Below are 19592 nucleotides of genomic sequence, written 5' to 3' on the forward strand. Positions count from 1 at the left end.
TAATTAATACATTTAAATTTTGTAGAAAAAGCTTATAAATATTTATGTACAACTAGCCGAACAACTAAAAGTCTAAACAAAAATGCGGATCTGTTACATTTAGTTATTAAGGTGAAGAATAACGCTTGAATCTATTGTGGTGTATTAGATGCATCATTGAGAGAAATATCCCATTCAGTATCCCAATATATTATATATACTTATAAGTATACCAGTAGTTTTTGACTTTCAGTAAATATACAGGGTAAATCAAACAACATACATTACAGCACATACGACATATCAAACAACTAACTATTAACCATCCGTCGGTCGGATATTTATTCACCTTTCATTTTACATGCATTTATATGGGGTAAATGAGTTTTTGGTGTCTTATATGTTAACGATTATTAGTATTAAATATTTATAGTTTTGATTTTTTCTTTTTCTTACCGTCTTTTGCATGTGTTGAGCTTGCTTATATTAAAAAAATCATATATAATATTATATTATAGAACAAAACATCAAAGAATATAAAAAAATCGTTGCTTTGGTTTGTTAATTTTTCTGTTTTATATCAATGAAAAACAATATTTATTCTTTTTCGGCTCCTTCGAAATGAATGTGAAATTCAAATAAAAACGAAATGAGGCCTTTGAAATGATCTGTAAAATTCAAGTTGAAAATATAATTTCACTACAGGTTTGCCAAAAAAAAATTCGAACGCAGTACGGGTAGAAAAATTGTTGATAATGTGCGCATTACTCATCCGATTTTCAATGTTTGCGATGACCAATAAGTTTGGTAGGTTTTTAAGGAACTCTCGCCGTGAAAATACTAACATTCATAGCAAAGAATATATAAAACGCAGTTTGAATAGAAAATACCAGAAAAAAGATAAATTTTGGTTTACATATATCAAAAAGCGTATATTTCATACAGAATGTATGGGTGGTCTAGACAGACCACTCCGACCGTTCGAAGTATAAAAAAGTTAATATCCTTATAATTATCCTTCTGTACCTTTTTTCGTCCCAATTTTTTCATTGATCGACGGCTAATGAAATTTTAGGAAAAGTCAAGAAATTTCAAGTCGATAGGATTACAAGAAGTATTTTTTTTAATTGAAGCCGAAAAAAGTCTAGCCAGACCACGCCGATCGACGGAGGGTTTATAATTATAAGGAAATAAAAAAAAATTATAAGAGTGTTAACCACTGTTTTTTTTTAATTTGTTTACCTATACTATATAGGTCTATTATTACAACACACTTCCATTATATATAAAACAATTCCCGAGATAGAACAACCAACCGTACATTTGTATCAATAGGCTACCAAATACCTGATCTTAAAGGTTGTTCTAACGTCAGGTGAAAATAGGCCGGTCATTAAACATTCACTATGTGAGCAAAGCAAGTGATAAGGTAGAAAGCGATGAGGTATCTAAAAATTCATGTGCCTGTTGCAGGTTTCATCAGCGGCTTGATGGACGAGCCCGTGTCGGCCAGTCCGCCCGCAACACCGCCGGGCGGCGTGGGCTGCTGTGCGTTGAGACGAGCGCCGCCCAAACCAACGCAGGAGATATATTACGAGAGCCGAGGCAAATGCTGTAAGAAGCTGCTACGATATAATGGATATCCTAATAAGGTATGGAATCAAACACGTAGTTGATCTAATTTGCTCAATTCGTTTATATTTTGTTTAAATTTATTCTCGTTAACTCACATTGCGAAACAAACCAAACCGCGGTCAGATCTAAATGTATCAATAATCACAAAATTTTCATATTAGATGTTTTTCATTTTACATGTCTTTCACAATTGATATATTTTTTCACAAAATAAGCTGCATACATTTCTCTTTTGTAGTAAATTTTAAACGAGTTTGTATAAAAATCGATACATTTTTTTTAAATTATTACAAAGGTATCCGTTTGTTTTCTTGAAATCTGTGTCTTTTGAAATTAGAAAATCTAGCAATATGCGACATTTTATTTTCTGTTGATCCATGTTTTATATATGAAGAATATTTTTCAACTTCCCGAAGGAGAAGGAGAAGTTTGTTTTCATCAAAAAATTGGATTCGCTAATTTTATGTTTTCTCGGCGTTTTAAGCCATTCTGAATTCAACGAGACCAAATTTGAAAAATGTTTATGTGTGTATGTGTATGTAAACAGATTTTTTGCCGTAAATCGACGTTTTCCCAAAAAAAATTTCGTTCACGTTTTAGCCCGTAATTCTGAATCGATTTTAAAAATTCAAAAACCATTCGATATCATTCGAGATATTGGTTGGGAATTGTGCTGATTAGTTTTTGGTGGAGATCGGCCGGGCCGATTTCTTGTAACAAAGTGTTAAAAATATTGTTATCGACGATTTTTATTATTATTTTTTGGACGGTAGATATCATAGTCTTATAGATTATACTAAAATATTACGGTCCTTGTCGTAGGATCTCGTTTAACTTTAAAAATTCGACAAGTTTGCATAAAGTAGTATCGTTTTAAATATAAATATTTAAAATTACTCAAAATTAGACCTTTCATCGACGTTTGCTCATAAACGCCTGAATCGATTTCAGAAATTTAAAAGCCATTTGATGTATCTCGATATATTCTCAGTTTTGTGCGACGATTGGCCGAGCCGTTTCTTTGTAATTTGGAAAAAACTTTTCGTCTACATTTAAGCTCATACTACCGAATCGATTTTAAACAAGCAAAAACTGTTCGAAAAATATTAGTTGGGAATGATACTGATTAGCTTTAGGTGAAAATCTCTTGAGCCGTTTTCTTGCAACTAACTGTTGAAAAAAATTTAAGCCGATTTTTATGGAACTTTTTTTGGCAATATATATCATAGTCTTATAGAACTTACTGACAAGTGGATTAATTTTAAAAATTCATCACAGTTTGAGAAAATGAGTAGTTTTGTTGATAGTTAAAATTAGACGATTTACTTGGTATAACGATAGAGTACTTGGTCTTAATAAACATAATAAATCATTAAAGTCCTACGGAAACTGGTTCAACTATGAAAATTGTTCATTTTTCAAAAATTGAGTTTCAAATATGTGTAATAAATCCACTCGGAATACTTTTAATCACTCATAATTTATTTTTTATTGATTAAGTCGATTTTTCACACATATCGAAAAGTTCATGTAACTTGCCTCAAGGCAAAATACCAATACCAACTAGTTATAAAAGTATTTTGATATATATATATATATATATATATATGTATATATATATATATGGGTATGCGTGTGTGTGTACGAGCCCAAACACAACCAGTTTGAATGTAACACAATAACGTAATTTTATCTTTTCATTCTCATATTTCATCTTATATTTTTGCATTGCATTTATTTTAGAAACCCACAGATACTATGCATTACCAGATAAGGAAAATTTTTAGAATTAATTTAGCAAATAGCTTGCTTTCACGTATTCGGATTACAAAAAAACTGAACAAAATTTTTCAATCAGTTAATGTACAGAAAGTACAAGATCGCTCCACCGTAATGCAGCAGATTTAAAGTAACGACGATCTCGCGATTATTTGAATAAGTTTTTTCTTATTCAAACAAATATTTTAAACAAATACATGGATAACATTTTTTTTATTTAAGATTATATTATAATACAATATAATATGCATAGATTATTTTTCTATAAAACCTATTTATACTTTTAGAATGTTTTTTGTTATTTAAATTTAGTTTCAATTTTGTATATTAGACTACGTGTTTAGGTTGAGAAATTAATTTAAAATGCAATATATATATATATATATATATATATATATATAAATATAAGTGTGTGTGTATTTATTAAATTATGATTTACAATTTTATACTGAAATTTCAAATCATGTAATTATTGTTTTAATAAATTCGAATAGAATATTTACATGCACAAAATGGAACTTACCAACTCAAATCTATTACTGAAACAAGTTTCTTCAGCAAATACTATTTCAATTGAATTAAGCAATACAAAAGGAAAATTGTAACGTTTACACGGGTATCGTATATATCATCCCGGCGGACATACAGCAATTTTTTCTACTTTTTGCTTCAAAATTTATACGGGTGTTGTACAGTTATTATTCTTGAAAACGGCAAGGAATCGACGAATATGATATATCTGCAGAATAAACAAGGCAAATATTTCAGCAAGCAAGCATGAAATAAATATACGGCCGCTGGAGAATTGTAAATCAGTCGGAGCTCCCAGCGCGGTTGTTGCCGTTGGTCGCGGCCGCACGCGGGCCGGGAGGTGACTCGCCACGCGGGACGGCACGGTTCGGTCGAATTCAAATATGTTCAACCTTTATAATTGTATAAGACGCAATACTTGTTATTTCAAATAAAAAAAGCAATGATATTGTTGTTTCAAAATATATAAAAACAAAATCATTAAGGTGATGGTAACAGAAAATGAAATGTTTCAACGTTAGAAACGTGCCGCACCGTATAATATATCATCGTCCGATCATCGTGTTACAAGAGCGACGCGTTGTTGATATTTACCCATGTCATATTATACATTCGCGTGTCATCTGCTGAACGTTTGCAACATTAATATTACATCAACTTTGGTTTATGTAAGTTTAAACTATAATATATATTTCCAAAAATAATAGTTTATACTCGATGCATTGGTTATGATGTAGCTATTTATAGACGTATTAAAATTTAAGAAAAATATGAATGATAATGTTATATTGTTTGCAAATTACTAATAACTAGACTGCATTATTATTTGTTTGTAATTATAATCCATTGAATAAGAAAAGCAAAAGAATAGTCCTCAACTGGCGCAAAAAGTTTTTCAAGTTGTTAAAACAAAATGTCCACTGAAATAATATTAATAAAATTAGTCATGAAATTACCAAATATTAACTATAAAAACGAATCTAACATGATTAAATACTGATAATAATTACAGAATAGAAAAATTATGTATGTGCTTAAATGCACTTGCAGGCGAAAAAACATTCAATCTAGCCAAAATCTTTCAAATTAAGATCTCATTGTAAATAAAACTACCAATTGTTTGCTATATGTCACGAATATATTACTAACATTACTATTAAGAGTTTTTACTATAATTTAAGTAACCTACGTATATTTATCATTAAAATGCATAGTATATTTATCATTAAAATACATATAATTTAGAAATTAAAACAAAACGATTATACATATTTGAAAAAGATTATCAATAGTGAAATCAAACCTTTTCCAAAGTTTTAAAACATGTTATAAAAAATCAAAATATATAAAAAATTCAAAATTATCAGAAAAAAAATGTTTTTTCAAAAAATTTCATAGCTTTTAAAAACATTAAATTGCGTTACGGAAAGTTCCGAAAGTTAGGTGCTGGCATTGATATATTGACACACTAACACTGACACACTAACACTGACACGTTCACGATATATAGTATTAAGTTTTCTCTTACTTTAAATCGGTTTCTATACTATTTAGAAATTGAGTTTGCGCTGAATTGTGTAATTTGACGGAAACTATGCATTGTATATAAAATCTAAACTCTTTATCTGTAAACACGAGAAACCCATTGCGAGATAATCCGTTCGAGCGTAAACTCATTACAATATTCTACAATTACCAAAATTCAAAAGTTTGAGAAATGTTGCTCGATTTGCGCTGCTAGTTAATGAAATGACATTATCTGCATTAGTGAGATTGCTTATGCTCTAAATGTTTTGGATCTATAAGCACGCTCTGGAACAGGCTAATATATCAGGAACGGGATTTCGAATATATTATGCAATGCATAAGGACCGAACGAGGTACGCGCTTCGCAGAAAGTTCGGATGGTTAATTATCTTGTTAAGTTCCGAATTAAATTAGTAATCATGACAATATGTTCGGGAATATATCGCTATATATATATATATATATATATATATACATATATATATATATACAAATATATATATATATATATATATATATATATATATATATATACATATATAGGCGTATATATAAACGAGAGGTTTTTTTAGAAGATGAAATATTATGATAGAGTTGTTCTTGAGCATACATCCAATAATTAAAACAATTTTAGTGAAGAACAATGTCTTTATTGTCAAACGTTTCGGGTTCTGATTTAACCCATCTTCAGTACAATACAATACAATAGAAAAAATCAGGGTTACATGTTTGAAATAGATATAAAAACTATATAAAAATATATCCCCCAAAAAATCTTTTGATGTAGCACTGAAGATGGGACGTTTGACAATAAAGACATTTTTCTTCACTAAAATTGTTTTAACTATTGGATGGTTGCCCAAGAACAACTAATCATATATGGATTAATAATGGTTTCATATGTTATATTAGAACAGAAAATTTTAAATTGATTACAACTGAATGAAAGCTAAGATGCTAGCCGAAATGTATGAATTTTAAATAAATATTTTTTTATAAAACTCACATACTATTTTTATTGATGTAACGCCCGACTTTTTAACTCAAATTAAACATATATATCAACATATATATATAAATATATATATATATATAGCACGGATTTTGGAAAGAATAAAATGTTACATTCTAGAATTGCCTAATTCTTTTCACAGATATACATAAATTCATTTGATACGCATTTCAGGATTTTGCTGAAAAAACAATTACGTGAATATTTACAATTAAAATATAGATGATTTGTTCAATTTCATCAATTTTTTTAAAGCTTTTTTAAGATACTCATTTTGGAGTCAACTTTAAAGTAATTTACAAAAATTTATATATACCATTTTGAAACAGCCAATTCGTCGAATTCAAAAAATTAATAAGTCTATAGTCTAATCATTTAGGTAGAGATACACTGATTGAATACAGAAAAAACTATATAGTTTTATAATTTGAACTAGAACTATATGTGCAACCGGGAGAAAAACTACAAAACATTAAAATAATAGAATCACAAAATCATCGTCATCGAAATAGAGTATTCAGTGTTTTTAAATAAGAGAGTATATATATGGCAATTCTGGGTTAAACTAGCTTATACAAATTTTAAATCAATACACAAAGTATCAAAAAAAAAACACATAGTTAAAATATTATGAAATAAAGCAGATTTTCAAATGTTGAAAAGTAAAAAAAAAGTTTTACTTATCAATTTTAGTTGCATCCTTATTTATCAATATAAGTTGTATATAATTCATAAAACTCCCAAAAATTCTTATTATATTTATGTTAATTATTTTCAAATGCATACAAAACAAAATAATTATTAATCTTATTTTTATTTTTTTATATTCCCAATTAAGTGCATATTTTCATGAGTCACTATTAACCACGATTTCTAAAAGTTTTTAAGAACATATGTCTATAAAAATATTATAAGAGCACAATGAAAAATTATTCTTTTGGTTCAGAGCTACGAGAGCAGAAGAAAAAAACCGGAACAAAAATTTAAAAAGAGCGACGTAGAATTTTATGATTACATTAAATATGTAAAATACATTAATTTGATAAAACCAAAATAAATGGGATGACCATAATACCGTACATATAAAAATATTGCTTGCATTGGATAAGTTGCAATAACAGTACGAAAATTTCAACCTTAATATTGCAAATTTCTTTGATAGAAGCAAATTATTTTAAGGCTTCATTTCGACCACTATATATGTGCAACTAACGTATTCATATTAAAATGCAGCATAACTCAGTTGTGTACTGTGCAACTAATAAAACACAGTCAGAAGTTATTAAAAATTAATTTTCCTCCATCTCGAGACCTCTGAATAATGCATTTCTCATTCAGATGAACTCAGTGAGTACTTCTAAGGAATCGTAATAGAGTCTGAAATCATTCAAAAGTATTGCAGTGCAAAGCGCATCGAAAGTATATTATGAAAGTGCAATATTGCCAAGTTACACAATAAGAAGAAAAGCTCCGTCCCACGTTGAAGCTGCGTCAGCATGAAATTGATATTTCGCCGATAAGCGTATAATAAGCTTACGAAAATATTTGATAGAACGATTTACCTTACAGAGCGCTTATTCCGGACTGAAAAGCAGCATCGCAAAATGTGTCAAAATACTCGTAATATTTGACAAAAAGAAGTAGATTTTATGCGTTGAGTAATATTTTACAGTATTTCAAACTCGAAAACACATAGATATACCTAACAATTTCAAAAAAATTAAAAGATTTTGAAAATATTAAACATATTCACAATTTCATAAATACCAACATATTTTTTTTAATAAAAATTTGCCACGATTAAAAAAATATTCAGCGCTGTATTAACTATTCCATTAGTTAATTTGAATTTAAATACAAAGAGAAAATGTTGTAACAAAATACAAAACTATGTGCACAGTGAAATAAACTAATCAAAAGTTCGAAAACAAAACCTAATAGGGAATATACGGACAAAATGGTATATATGGATAAAATAACGCAGCTGTTATTTAAAAATTGGTTAGATTTAGTAATGTTACCGCGACTGTATAACATAAAGAAAACCATAATAACAATCATGTCAGAGGTTGAGCATTATTGTCACAGTCTAGTCGCAATAATCAGTTCAAACGTGTTTCGCGTCTTAGGAAGTTCGTCTTGGGGGCGTCTTTCTCAGGTTTTTGGGGACCTAGTTATTAATATTCGTAATTATTTCAATAAATATCAATTAACTTATGTTAGTACTAGTGATTTAGATCAATTTTATTATAAGAATCAGGTGTATGGTACAATTTTAATTAATTATTCATTTTTGTCGAATTTCGGACAAAATGACATACTTATACAACAGACAAAATGACATAGTACTTTCACGCAAGCATTACAGGGCCAAGAAAAAAATTAAAACCTGCCAAAGGCTTGCAACTTCTGCTCCAAGTATGCAAAAAATAATTGCTAAAATAGACCAAAAGAGCTACTCGTAAAAAAAGAGTCCTGCATTTGTTGTAAAACATTCGTTTTCTGTTCTGAGCCTGGCTAACATTGGTTACGATGTATGACTTGTACCCTTTGGATTCATGCTTCATGTGCTAATGTCCCAAAGAGGAAAAGATGATTTATTTGTTAACTGCTTTTAAAAAAGTAGAATATCAGTATGTCTTTACCCTACATGTCATATTGTCCGTACTATATGGACAAATTGGTATTTGTAATAGGTTGCACTTTTTCTTAATTTTCACATTAATAAATAGATTATTATAAGCCCAACGTAATTAAAATACTATCTTACTGGTAGTCAATAAACCAAAGATGAGTACAAGCGATTGAGACTGTTTAGAATGTGATTAAATAAACAAATATCATTAAAAAACAAAACACCTTGTCATTTTGTAAGTAGGATAGGGCGGGGCTAGTTGAGCAATTTTATACTTAAACGGGTGTAGTTCCTCAATGACAAGTCTGCGGCTTGATGGATTTGTTGTTTATTGCAAACAAATGACACAAAAGTGTCAATAGTATTTTTTGGTTATGAGTAAAATTTAAGAACTACAGCTGTTTTAATGCAAAAAGTCAAGTATGCTCAATGGACCCCATTGGTGGGGCAAGTTGAACACTACATAATGAAACACATAATAATGAAACCATAGGTTCAATGTCGATTAGTGATGAAATAAATTAAGTGTTTAATAATCAGTTCTATATTTATAGTCTTTATTGACAGAGAAAACAAAACTTATAGTAATTTTCTCTAAATAATTAACCAAAAGTAGAATCATCAAAACAATATCGTATTTTAGGAATAATCTTACCATTATATTCAATCATGTTGTTTAAAATCATTATTTTTTATATTATTACTCATAGACTTATCTTAAATCTTGGAAATAGTAATTAATTTTTTAAATTTAATGGTAATTGTCTTAGTGACAGAACAAGTTTAGCAACTATGCTCAACTCACCCCAACTGGAAATTTCAAAAAGTGAGTTTATAAAGGAAATAGTGAAAATTATAACCAGAATCTCTGTGCATATTAAAAGTACAATAATTATATAGAAGATTAAAATTAACGTGATAAAAAACAAATAACATTTCACTAAACCAGATGAAAATTCGTGACGAATGACTTTTTTACGTTTTGGTCTCAAAATAAACGAAACGCCCGTGCACCTCACTCATTTGTCCAGCGGCTACTAGATATTGCGGGATGTTTACTTCTCTCAAACCTCTATCTTTCCCCCGTATAATGCCTAAACGGACGGTCAATAGTTTTCTACAAGCCCCGCTTTACCCTACTTCCCCTAACTTCACGAAACTATTTAACATCGTTTTGAGAGTAATAGAACAAAACTCTAAGTATTAAAAAACAGAAAGTGATTTGATTTTGAATTGGTGTCAAAACAATTGGTACTGTAGTTTACAGTTTATAGATTCCCACAACGATTACAAATGTTTTTGGTTTTGCGTGTATGGAACTATTGGCTCGTTTCCCAACCCATAATAATTCGGCACTTTGATTTCGTGTATGCAATTTCGTAGATCAAGTGGAACAATAACACATATGGTCGTCTTCACAAACACAATATAGGGCGGAATATAGTACTATATCCTACCTAGCCGTTCGCTGACCGCTTTATTAATATATTCGTACACCCTCGTTTCGAGCTAACGCAAGAGCGGTACTATCAAGACTCATCGCCGTCATAAACATCGCACAAAGCATTCTCCACGTTCAAAAATATGGTTCTCATTTAGCATGAGATTTTTTTACTACTGTTTTATACTTTTACTTGGTAATAAGCGAAGTTTTCCGTGCATAAGTGCGCTTTAGAAATGAGGCGGGCTGGGAGGCTCGAAGCTTTTTGCGCAGTCTGCGTTTAAGTTTTGAGTGTAATAAAATTAGCTATTTTTGTTTTAAATATTCCCCTCACGATCCTTAAAAAATGTTGAATGAAGTATAAAAACATATTTCTGATAATATTTAGAAGATTTGAGATAAGGTGCATAATTCTTGCAAACTGACTTACTTCAATTATTGATAAAATTAAACTCCACTAAGATATCGGTTTGCTATTTTAGACGACTGTCGTCTTTGAGCAATTTTATTGTAAACACCAAAGCAATTATGGCAGAACAAATAACATATATCCAACAAACAACTATCTGACTATGTTCAGTAAAACTCCCAGTTTTGTAAAAATGTGTTTTCCAAAGATTTGACACCTGATGTTTTTTCCCCAAATAATAGCTGCATCATTCAACATTACAAGAGTAAATTTTTTACAAGGCTAATACTGTAATATGTAATAATACTGTAATAATACTGACAGCAAAGAATAAATACTTATTTAATTTATTTTAAATGTAAAATAGCTTTTTTAACTTAATTTACATTTTTATTCATTATTTTTCATTGTTCATATCTTTGCCAGTATATAGGTTGAGTTGGTCTATTTTAATTCTCTTACGTATAAGCTTTTAAAGAAGTCATATATATTAAACTGTTAAATTTAACTCAAAATTATCAATACGCCTATGAAACAATTAAATAACTTATACTTAAAAATTGTATTAAGGTTTCGTAAACTAAACAACAGAGCTCACAACCGAAAACACTAAAAACGAAAGAAATATTTTTGTTATAAAAAACAATTAAAAATATCATGATAATTAATTTTGAATGTTTTAACTATAATCTATTTTGTTAACTTCCCGAAGGAAAATTTCGATTCGTTAAATTTATGTTTTCTCGACGTTTCAAGCCATTCTGAATCGAATGATACCAAATTTGGAAAAAGTGTATGTGTGGATGACTGGAAAGTCATTCGATGCATTTGGATGAGGACTAGCGTTTATCAGTTTTGCGCGACAATCGACCAAGCCGTTTCTTTGTAAATAGCAGAAAAGTAAAAAATGTTTAGCCATACGTTTTAGCCAAAAATTTTGAATAGATTTTAAAAATTTAAAAACTATTCGAAAGATATTATTTGGGAGTCGTGCTGTTGTGTCAAAAGTTGTTTTTGTGATTTGATGGGTCAAACATTATCAATTCATTAAAATTTATAATGAGGAGCTACTAATTTTAGAATGTACAAGCACTAGTGCCTGTGCACTATAAAATATAATTACAGATATTATAAATATGTCTGAGAGATATCGATTGGAAATAGGAATGTTTGGATTCAATAACTTTATTTTCTAAATGAATAGTTGAAAATTTTATCTATATATCTAAAGCTCAAACTCGGTTGATTAAGTCAATTAATACAGATTTCGAAAAATTCATGCAACTTGCTTTAAGGCTAAATGCGATTTTGAACTAGTTTTAAAAGATTATATTAAGTTATTAGTATGTTGTGGAAAATTATATTTATTTTATAATTAATAGCAATATTCTATACAAACTATATTGATGTCATCTAGAAATTCACTAGTATAAAATATATAAGAAAACTAATATTAAATTTTGAGAAATAAAAAATTATTTCAAGAATTAAATTATAATATTAAATAATGGGTGTACTGTCCTAGGGCAGTTCCGTGAGCTGAGTTAAAACTCCAACTCGATTCAGGGAAGAATAGTGTGAGAGATTTCCCATTGGCATTTCACACCGCAGTGCCCGAGATGGGCTTATTTTCAATTGGACATATATTTTGATCTATATTTTCAATTGAAAATGGACATCGCGCTGCCCGATGTCTGATTGCCAGAGCGGGGAATCGAATGCGCAACCCTGTCCATACAAAGTCAACGCGTTAACGAACTTCGCCACGACGAACCCAATTAAATTATATTGCTTATTATTTTATAATTCAAATATTGATAACATATCAGATATAGGAATTTAGTTTAGAAAGGACGACGTAATAATGTAAAATGAAAAAAAATCTTAACGCATGATCAAAAAAATATAATTTTCTGTGAATTTGGACTCAAATTTGCACAAGTACTATAGGATTATAAGTGCAATACTATACTATTAGTAGTAACAATATATGTATAAAAAGAAAAAAACTATTATTTATGCAACAATCAATAATGAAATAAAAAGTTTTTCACTAAATTCATCATAACCATTTCATAGATACAAACGGCTTATTTATGAATTAAATAGAGATTTAAAAGAGTACAAAGTTGATGAGAAAATCATTGCACATGAATATGTACCGCGACTTAATAATCTGTGATAAATAGTTGAGTCGACGCGCGTAATCCGACCGCACATCAGTTGCCGCGAAATGGTGACCGTCGGTGGCCGTTTTCACAAACGATATAAAACGATTCGCTGGTCGCAAAAAATATTTAAATGCAATAGCAGAAATAGCTATGCTTGTAAAAGATAGTGAGCAAAAACTATACGAATAGATCCTAAAAGATTGATGACATATATAAAATTCTTTATAAATATAAATAAACTTTCTAGAGTCTATTTCTAGTGTAACTATTAATACACAAAATCTTTATAAAACCTTCCTTAATAAAATTTGCTAATTAGAAAGAAATACCTCGACAAAATGAAAAATTAATCATTAATTTTAAAAACAATTATTAATATTTTAAAAATTACGGCTAACAAATACCTCGTTATTCGCATAATAGATATCAAAATGATATTTTTTAAAAGCGTAATTAATTTTTTTTCAAATGTCGGCAAAATAAATCTAACTATGACTTACAAAAAAAAAACATCTTGACAATAGAAATCGATGTGAAGTTTGAAAAACATACATTCATACAAAAATTGCATATATGAATGTTTCTTTCTTAATATTTTAATACATCCATTAAAAATGAATGTATGTGTGAATTTTTTCAAACAAATTTGCCATTATTCTCATAGTTTAGGTCACTGAAACATGAAAAACGTGAAAATAGCCAATTCAGTTGTTTAGCAACACCAAAAACTTCTGTATCAAAAATAAAAATTGAAATGCAACAGTGATAAACTTGAGACATTCTGTAAGAGGAATATATTACATTGTGAAAATTATTATGTTAAATAACTTAACTATAAATTACAAAAAGCTCCAACTGATCATCTCACTCGATGAAAATTTGAAGAAATCGGTGGAAATTCTTATTTAGTTTTATTCTAGTGAAAAAAATGGAAATTGAAACAACGACGTACAGCATTAAAAATGTATGTACGGTTGTGTTTTTTTTTAAACTATACCCTTTTTCAAAAGTTTTATGTCACTGAAATAAAAACCAACATAAAAACTATGAATCCCAATACCAACACGAAAGTTAAAATAGCATAAAAATAAACATATATAGACTTAAAGCAAAAATTTAACTAGCTGTAAGTGGAATTCTGTCTTAAGGCAATTAAGGCATCGTGCCTTAAGGCAAATTGCTGGAACTTCCCGTACCAAAAATTATTATTTTTTTAAAAACGATTAACATTTTTGAAAAAAAAATTACTTTGAAAAAATAAGATTTTTGAGAAACTATAAATTGGCCAAAAAATTACTTTTTTTTGAAAAAAAAATTTTTTTAAAAAAAATTTTTTTTTTTAATTTTTTTTTTGTTTTTTTTTTTTTGAAAAAAAAATTTTTCTTTATTTTAACATATTGTGGAAGATCTGAACTTTTTTCAAAGCAATCGTACTGTTTTAACTGCATAGGGACAAAATATAAAGCGCGTAAGTGCCGCGTCGCTGTCTAACGCATAAGCATTGGTACGGAACCCATAGGAATGTTAACAAAATGTATACTTATTGTTAAAATCTCTATAAAATATCTGATAATTTGATGTGCATATGTCTAATGATCATTTTTGACCGCCAAATGGCTCATTTTTTTACTTTTTCCTCCATATCTCCGAAACCGCTAGACCTACCTTCATGAAAATTTTATCGATTCTTCATCTTGTCAATACAAGTGAAACGTTTTTTGAATTATTCAAATCGGACGCTCCGTTCTCTTAAAAACTGAGTTACCGTTTTCGGCACTTTTTGCCCCGTATCTTCGGAACGGCTAGACCTGCCTTCGCCAAAAACTAATCAGCACGTCTCCTTATCAATACGAATCGAATGTTTTTTGAATTATTCAAATCGGTTGATCCGTGTTCCCGAAATCGTCGACGAAAATTTGTATCCGCACATACATACACACACATACATACATACACACACACATACACACACACATACACACACACATACACACACACACACACACACACACACACACACATACATCCATTTTTTCTAAGGTATGCCAAAATGTTCAGAAACCTTTGAAACGTAAAGATATATAAAAATTTTCATTTTCGATTTTTTTGCGATTACTATAACTTACCCTACGGGAAGTTAAAAAGCTGTATATCATGAGAATTAAAAAAGTTCGCAAATTCAATTTTTAAAAATACCAAAAACATACATGGACATTGATTTTTTGATTAAATTGCAATGCCAAATCTATAGCATTCAAATGTGGAAGTCAATGGTTATGAATTTAATTTTATAAGACTTTACGATTTTCTAATCCTTATACCTGCCAAGGTAATTGACTAATTGATTCTTTGATTAAATTGCAATGCCAAATCTATAGCATTCAAATGTGGAAGTCAATTGTTATGAATTTAATTTTTTAAGACTTTACGATTTTCTAATCCTTATACCTGCCAAGGTAATTGACTAATTGATTCTTTGATTAAATTGCAATGCCAAATCTATAGCATTCAAATGTGGATGTCAATTGCTATGCATTTAATTTTATAAGACTTTACGATTTTCTAATCCTTATACCTGCCAAGGTAATGACTAATTGATTCTTTGATTCCGATTTTCGTATTATCTTATCTCTTCCTGCAGTCACGAACTAGCTTAGCACATTGCCAAGCACATTGCGTAAAATAGAAGCTTAATACTTGGCGTGGATGCTATAGCATTCATCCTTTATAATGATTAAAATATGGTATTCTGACTACCATTATAAATGTTAAATCCATCAAGTCGTGTTCAATCAAATTCCACATAGCACAATCAATTTAAAAATAAAATAAATGTCCGTTTGTGTACCTTGCTCAAACTTTTACTCTTTGTGAATGTGTTAATTTAAAACCGATAATATTGGGCGAAGTGTAAAACCATAAAATTAGCATGTCAAATTTTTAATCAAAGTGGCCGCAAGATTTAATAAATTAACAATCAATATATTATGTAAGGAAATTCCCAACTGGGAATTTTCTAAATGCCCTGTACCCGTCAGCAAATAACCTCATTGAACCCAAGATTCAGATTGGTTATAAGAAATAAACTGAAAAAAAAAAAATTAATCAACGCCAGAATATTACTAGACATACGACAAAATATAAATAAAACTATATTAATTTTATTAAATTATATTAAATTATGATAAAAATTATGATAAAAATTTTAATAAATTTTATGAAATTATATTAAAAAATGTAAAAAAAACAAAGTTATGATCAACAATAGAAACTTAGAATAACAGAAATTAAAGTGGAATAGAGATAAACCTATATGGATTTAGGACAAAATATAAACAAGAGCAATTATATTGTGAGGATATTCTGACGACGTTGTAATCGTTCCGAGCCCGGCTGGATGTCAGCGTCCAATGCGGAGATGACGAGTCGCCTACACCCTCGTAACGGTCGCTATGAATATGCATGAATGTGCAGAAGGGTGCATGACATTATGATACTGTGCAGAAAACCTGCTGCCTGCTGCTTCGAAATAATTACTATGGTGTTTCTTCTCCCGTCATAGGTTTACATATATATGTCCATTCTCTGGACAACAGAAGCCATCTGTCCGACCGTCGATCCAATGATATTGCCAAATTTATTCGATTTGGTCTCATAAAATAGGAGTCTAAGTAATCCAAGTCTTTGGCTTATGATACAACTATAGTTTTTGCTTTTCAACTTCGAGTAAGGTAAGTTATAGTAATCGTTCGAAAATCGAAAATAAAAATTGTTACAAATCTTCAGTGGTTTCTGAACATTTCATTACACCTTAGAAAAAACGGATGTGTGTATATGCGTGTGCGGATATAATTTTACGTCCACGTTTTTGGCCGAACGGATCGACAGATTTCAATTATTCATAAAGCATTCGATTCCTATTGATAAAATAACGAGCTGATTACTTTTTCGCAAAGGTCGGCCCAGCCGTTTCTGAGATACAATGAAAGGAGTGCAAAGAATGGAAATTATGCTCTCTCTAAAAAAGTTTTTGAGAGAGCATTCGATTAGAATGATTCAAAAAACATTTCATTTGTATTCTCGAAATAAAGAATTGACTAAATTTTTGCAAAGGCAGTTTGCAAGCGGTTACGGAGACCCAGAAAAAAGTGAAAAAAAAAGAAATTGTGATTTTTGACGGACCCAAATGGGTATCAAACTTTCACCAAATTTCAAAATTTTCAAAAAAAAAAATTAAATAATACCAATTTTTCAAATTTAAATATTCATATTGTAGTCAAAGTTTTCAAAAATGTTTGGAAAAATTCATAAGTTTCAAAAAAAAACTAATTTGTTCTTTTTAAGCTTCTAGAAATTTTAAATTACGGTACGGAAAGTTCCAGAAATTTACTTCAAGGCACAATGCCATGCACCACTAGTTATTTTTAGTATTATACACTATTATTTCCAGGTGTATGACAATAAAATATTCAATAGCGATTTTGAAAGTGCCTGGTTTGTAGATTGAATAATTTTTATGATATATATTATGAATATTACATTTAAATATGTCTTTTTCCTAAAAAAAATCAGTATATTTATTTAACACAAATAATTACTAATTATATAAAAGTTTTACAAAACTTGAAATAATAATTATTGTCATTGATCAAAGCTTGCTTTTGCATAAATAATTTTTAGAGTTTTATTAACGAACTTATAAACACAACTGATCTGTTTGTTATTATTTGTTAAATGTAATAAGAGAAATACTAAATATACTATCGTTACGTTGCTGCATTATATATGAGTTTTATAAATTTTTTTTGTTCAACTCGAATCCAACAGTACAGCCTACACTACTTCCTAAAACTATCACCCCTTCAGTGACTTTTCGAAAATTAATCTTAAACTGCCTCAGGATTATCATCACACACCGGCAAACGTACTCATGGATGTTCTCTTAGCTTCTAAATTATTTAGTATTTAAAGTTAATATTTACTACAATTATGAAAATTTCACACTAATAGTTGAACCGTTTGCTTAAGGATTAAATATCTAATACAAGTCTTGTGATAATTTTAAAAAATACTCGTTAATTGGTATGGAACCTAAATTTAGTAAATAAAATTTATAGTGTGAAAACATAAAAATTATAAAAATATTGCGCAAAAAAATGATCAAGTGACACATTTTTAAAAAACAGCAAATGAAACACATCTACAATAATAAATTAGCTAGGAGTTTTACTGAACATAGACATATTGTTGTTTATTTGATGTGTTATTTATTGAGATATTATTGGTTAGGCTTTCAAATTGAAAGTCAAATTGGATGTTTGTGTCCTGCTTTATTATATATATATATATATATATATATACATATATACATATATATATATATATATATATATATATATCAAAAAATTCATTTCGAACAATATTAAACTTTTCATTTAATATCACATTGTTTGACTTGCACAAACACATAGACAATTCTGTGATAGGTGTTTGAAAAGTTCAAGCATAATTACTCGCGAACTGTTCAAATACACAGGAGTAGTTGTCATAATGAATACGTGGCAAAAGTTAAATAGAAGGAAGAAATTTCCGGAAGAAACTTTAAATGAAAGGATATAGCCATAAACTAGGCGCTTGTAGTGGATGCACCGTTTATCAAAATATTAATTTCACTTCAACGCGTTCGCTTGATGGAACACCTGTTGTATCTACAACGGATTTATTGCCCTTACACATGCATCTAACAAAATCTAATAGCTCTATCCTAAGCGCTCATTCAAGCAATTATCACACGAGTCTCTGACAAATTTCATCGTAATTTTAAAACATAATTAAATTACATGAGCGCCCCATATTTAATCAGACGACGCGAGGTCCCCGTGCGATGTAATAGCTCCAGGACTGCCTACCTGCTGCTTTTAGTGATGAATAAGGGTACATTGAACATAAAATAAATACTTCACTACACCTTACATCTATTTAAATATTTTTACTTATCCAAATAATTATCTACATTTTTTATACAATTTCCGATTTTGTCATAAAAATTTAAAAAAAAACTTCTAATAAATTAGAGGACCTATAATAAATATAAAAATGACTTGCAAGACCAATATATAAAAAATTTAGTATATATTTTTAAGCCCTCCATTTCGATTGATTTGATTACTCTCGATGACTTAATTAGTTTTTTTAAAAGAATGAGAACAACAAAACAACTAATTTAAGCAAATAATTCTTGTAAATTCTTAATAATATCTGATTTTTGTATTGGAATTTGATTTATTATATTTTAAATAAACATATTTTTTTAAGTAAAATTACAATAAATTTGTTTTAATTTATTATAATAGCAACAGCCACTCTATAAAAATTTAAATGCGTCAGATTAAAACTAGTTATTAACAGCAATTTTAGCTGTGATAAAATAACGCGTATACAAAATTTTATTGAGATATTTTTTGATACGCAAT

At 29.1% G+C, this 19592-nt stretch overlaps 1 protein-coding gene across 1 annotated transcript in view; it reads left to right on the forward strand.

The window, feature by feature from the left end:
• The first annotated feature begins 1418 nt into the window (after positions 1-1418).
• The window catches only part of LOC113375462, a 189398-nt gene continuing 171224 nt past the window's right edge, over positions 1419-19592 (forward strand). Inside the window, exon 1 of the mRNA XM_026615396.1 lies at positions 1419-1631. Coding sequence (XP_026471181.1) covers positions 1419-1631 — 213 coding nt within the window. The remainder of the gene's footprint in view (positions 1632-19592) is intronic.

Source organism: Ctenocephalides felis, unplaced genomic scaffold (assembly GCF_003426905.1).
Source record: "Ctenocephalides felis isolate EL2017-DRISC unplaced genomic scaffold, ASM342690v1 CF-g0.4_SCAFFOLD_01886, whole genome shotgun sequence".
In the NCBI taxonomy this organism is placed as follows: domain Eukaryota; kingdom Metazoa; phylum Arthropoda; class Insecta; order Siphonaptera; family Pulicidae; genus Ctenocephalides; species Ctenocephalides felis.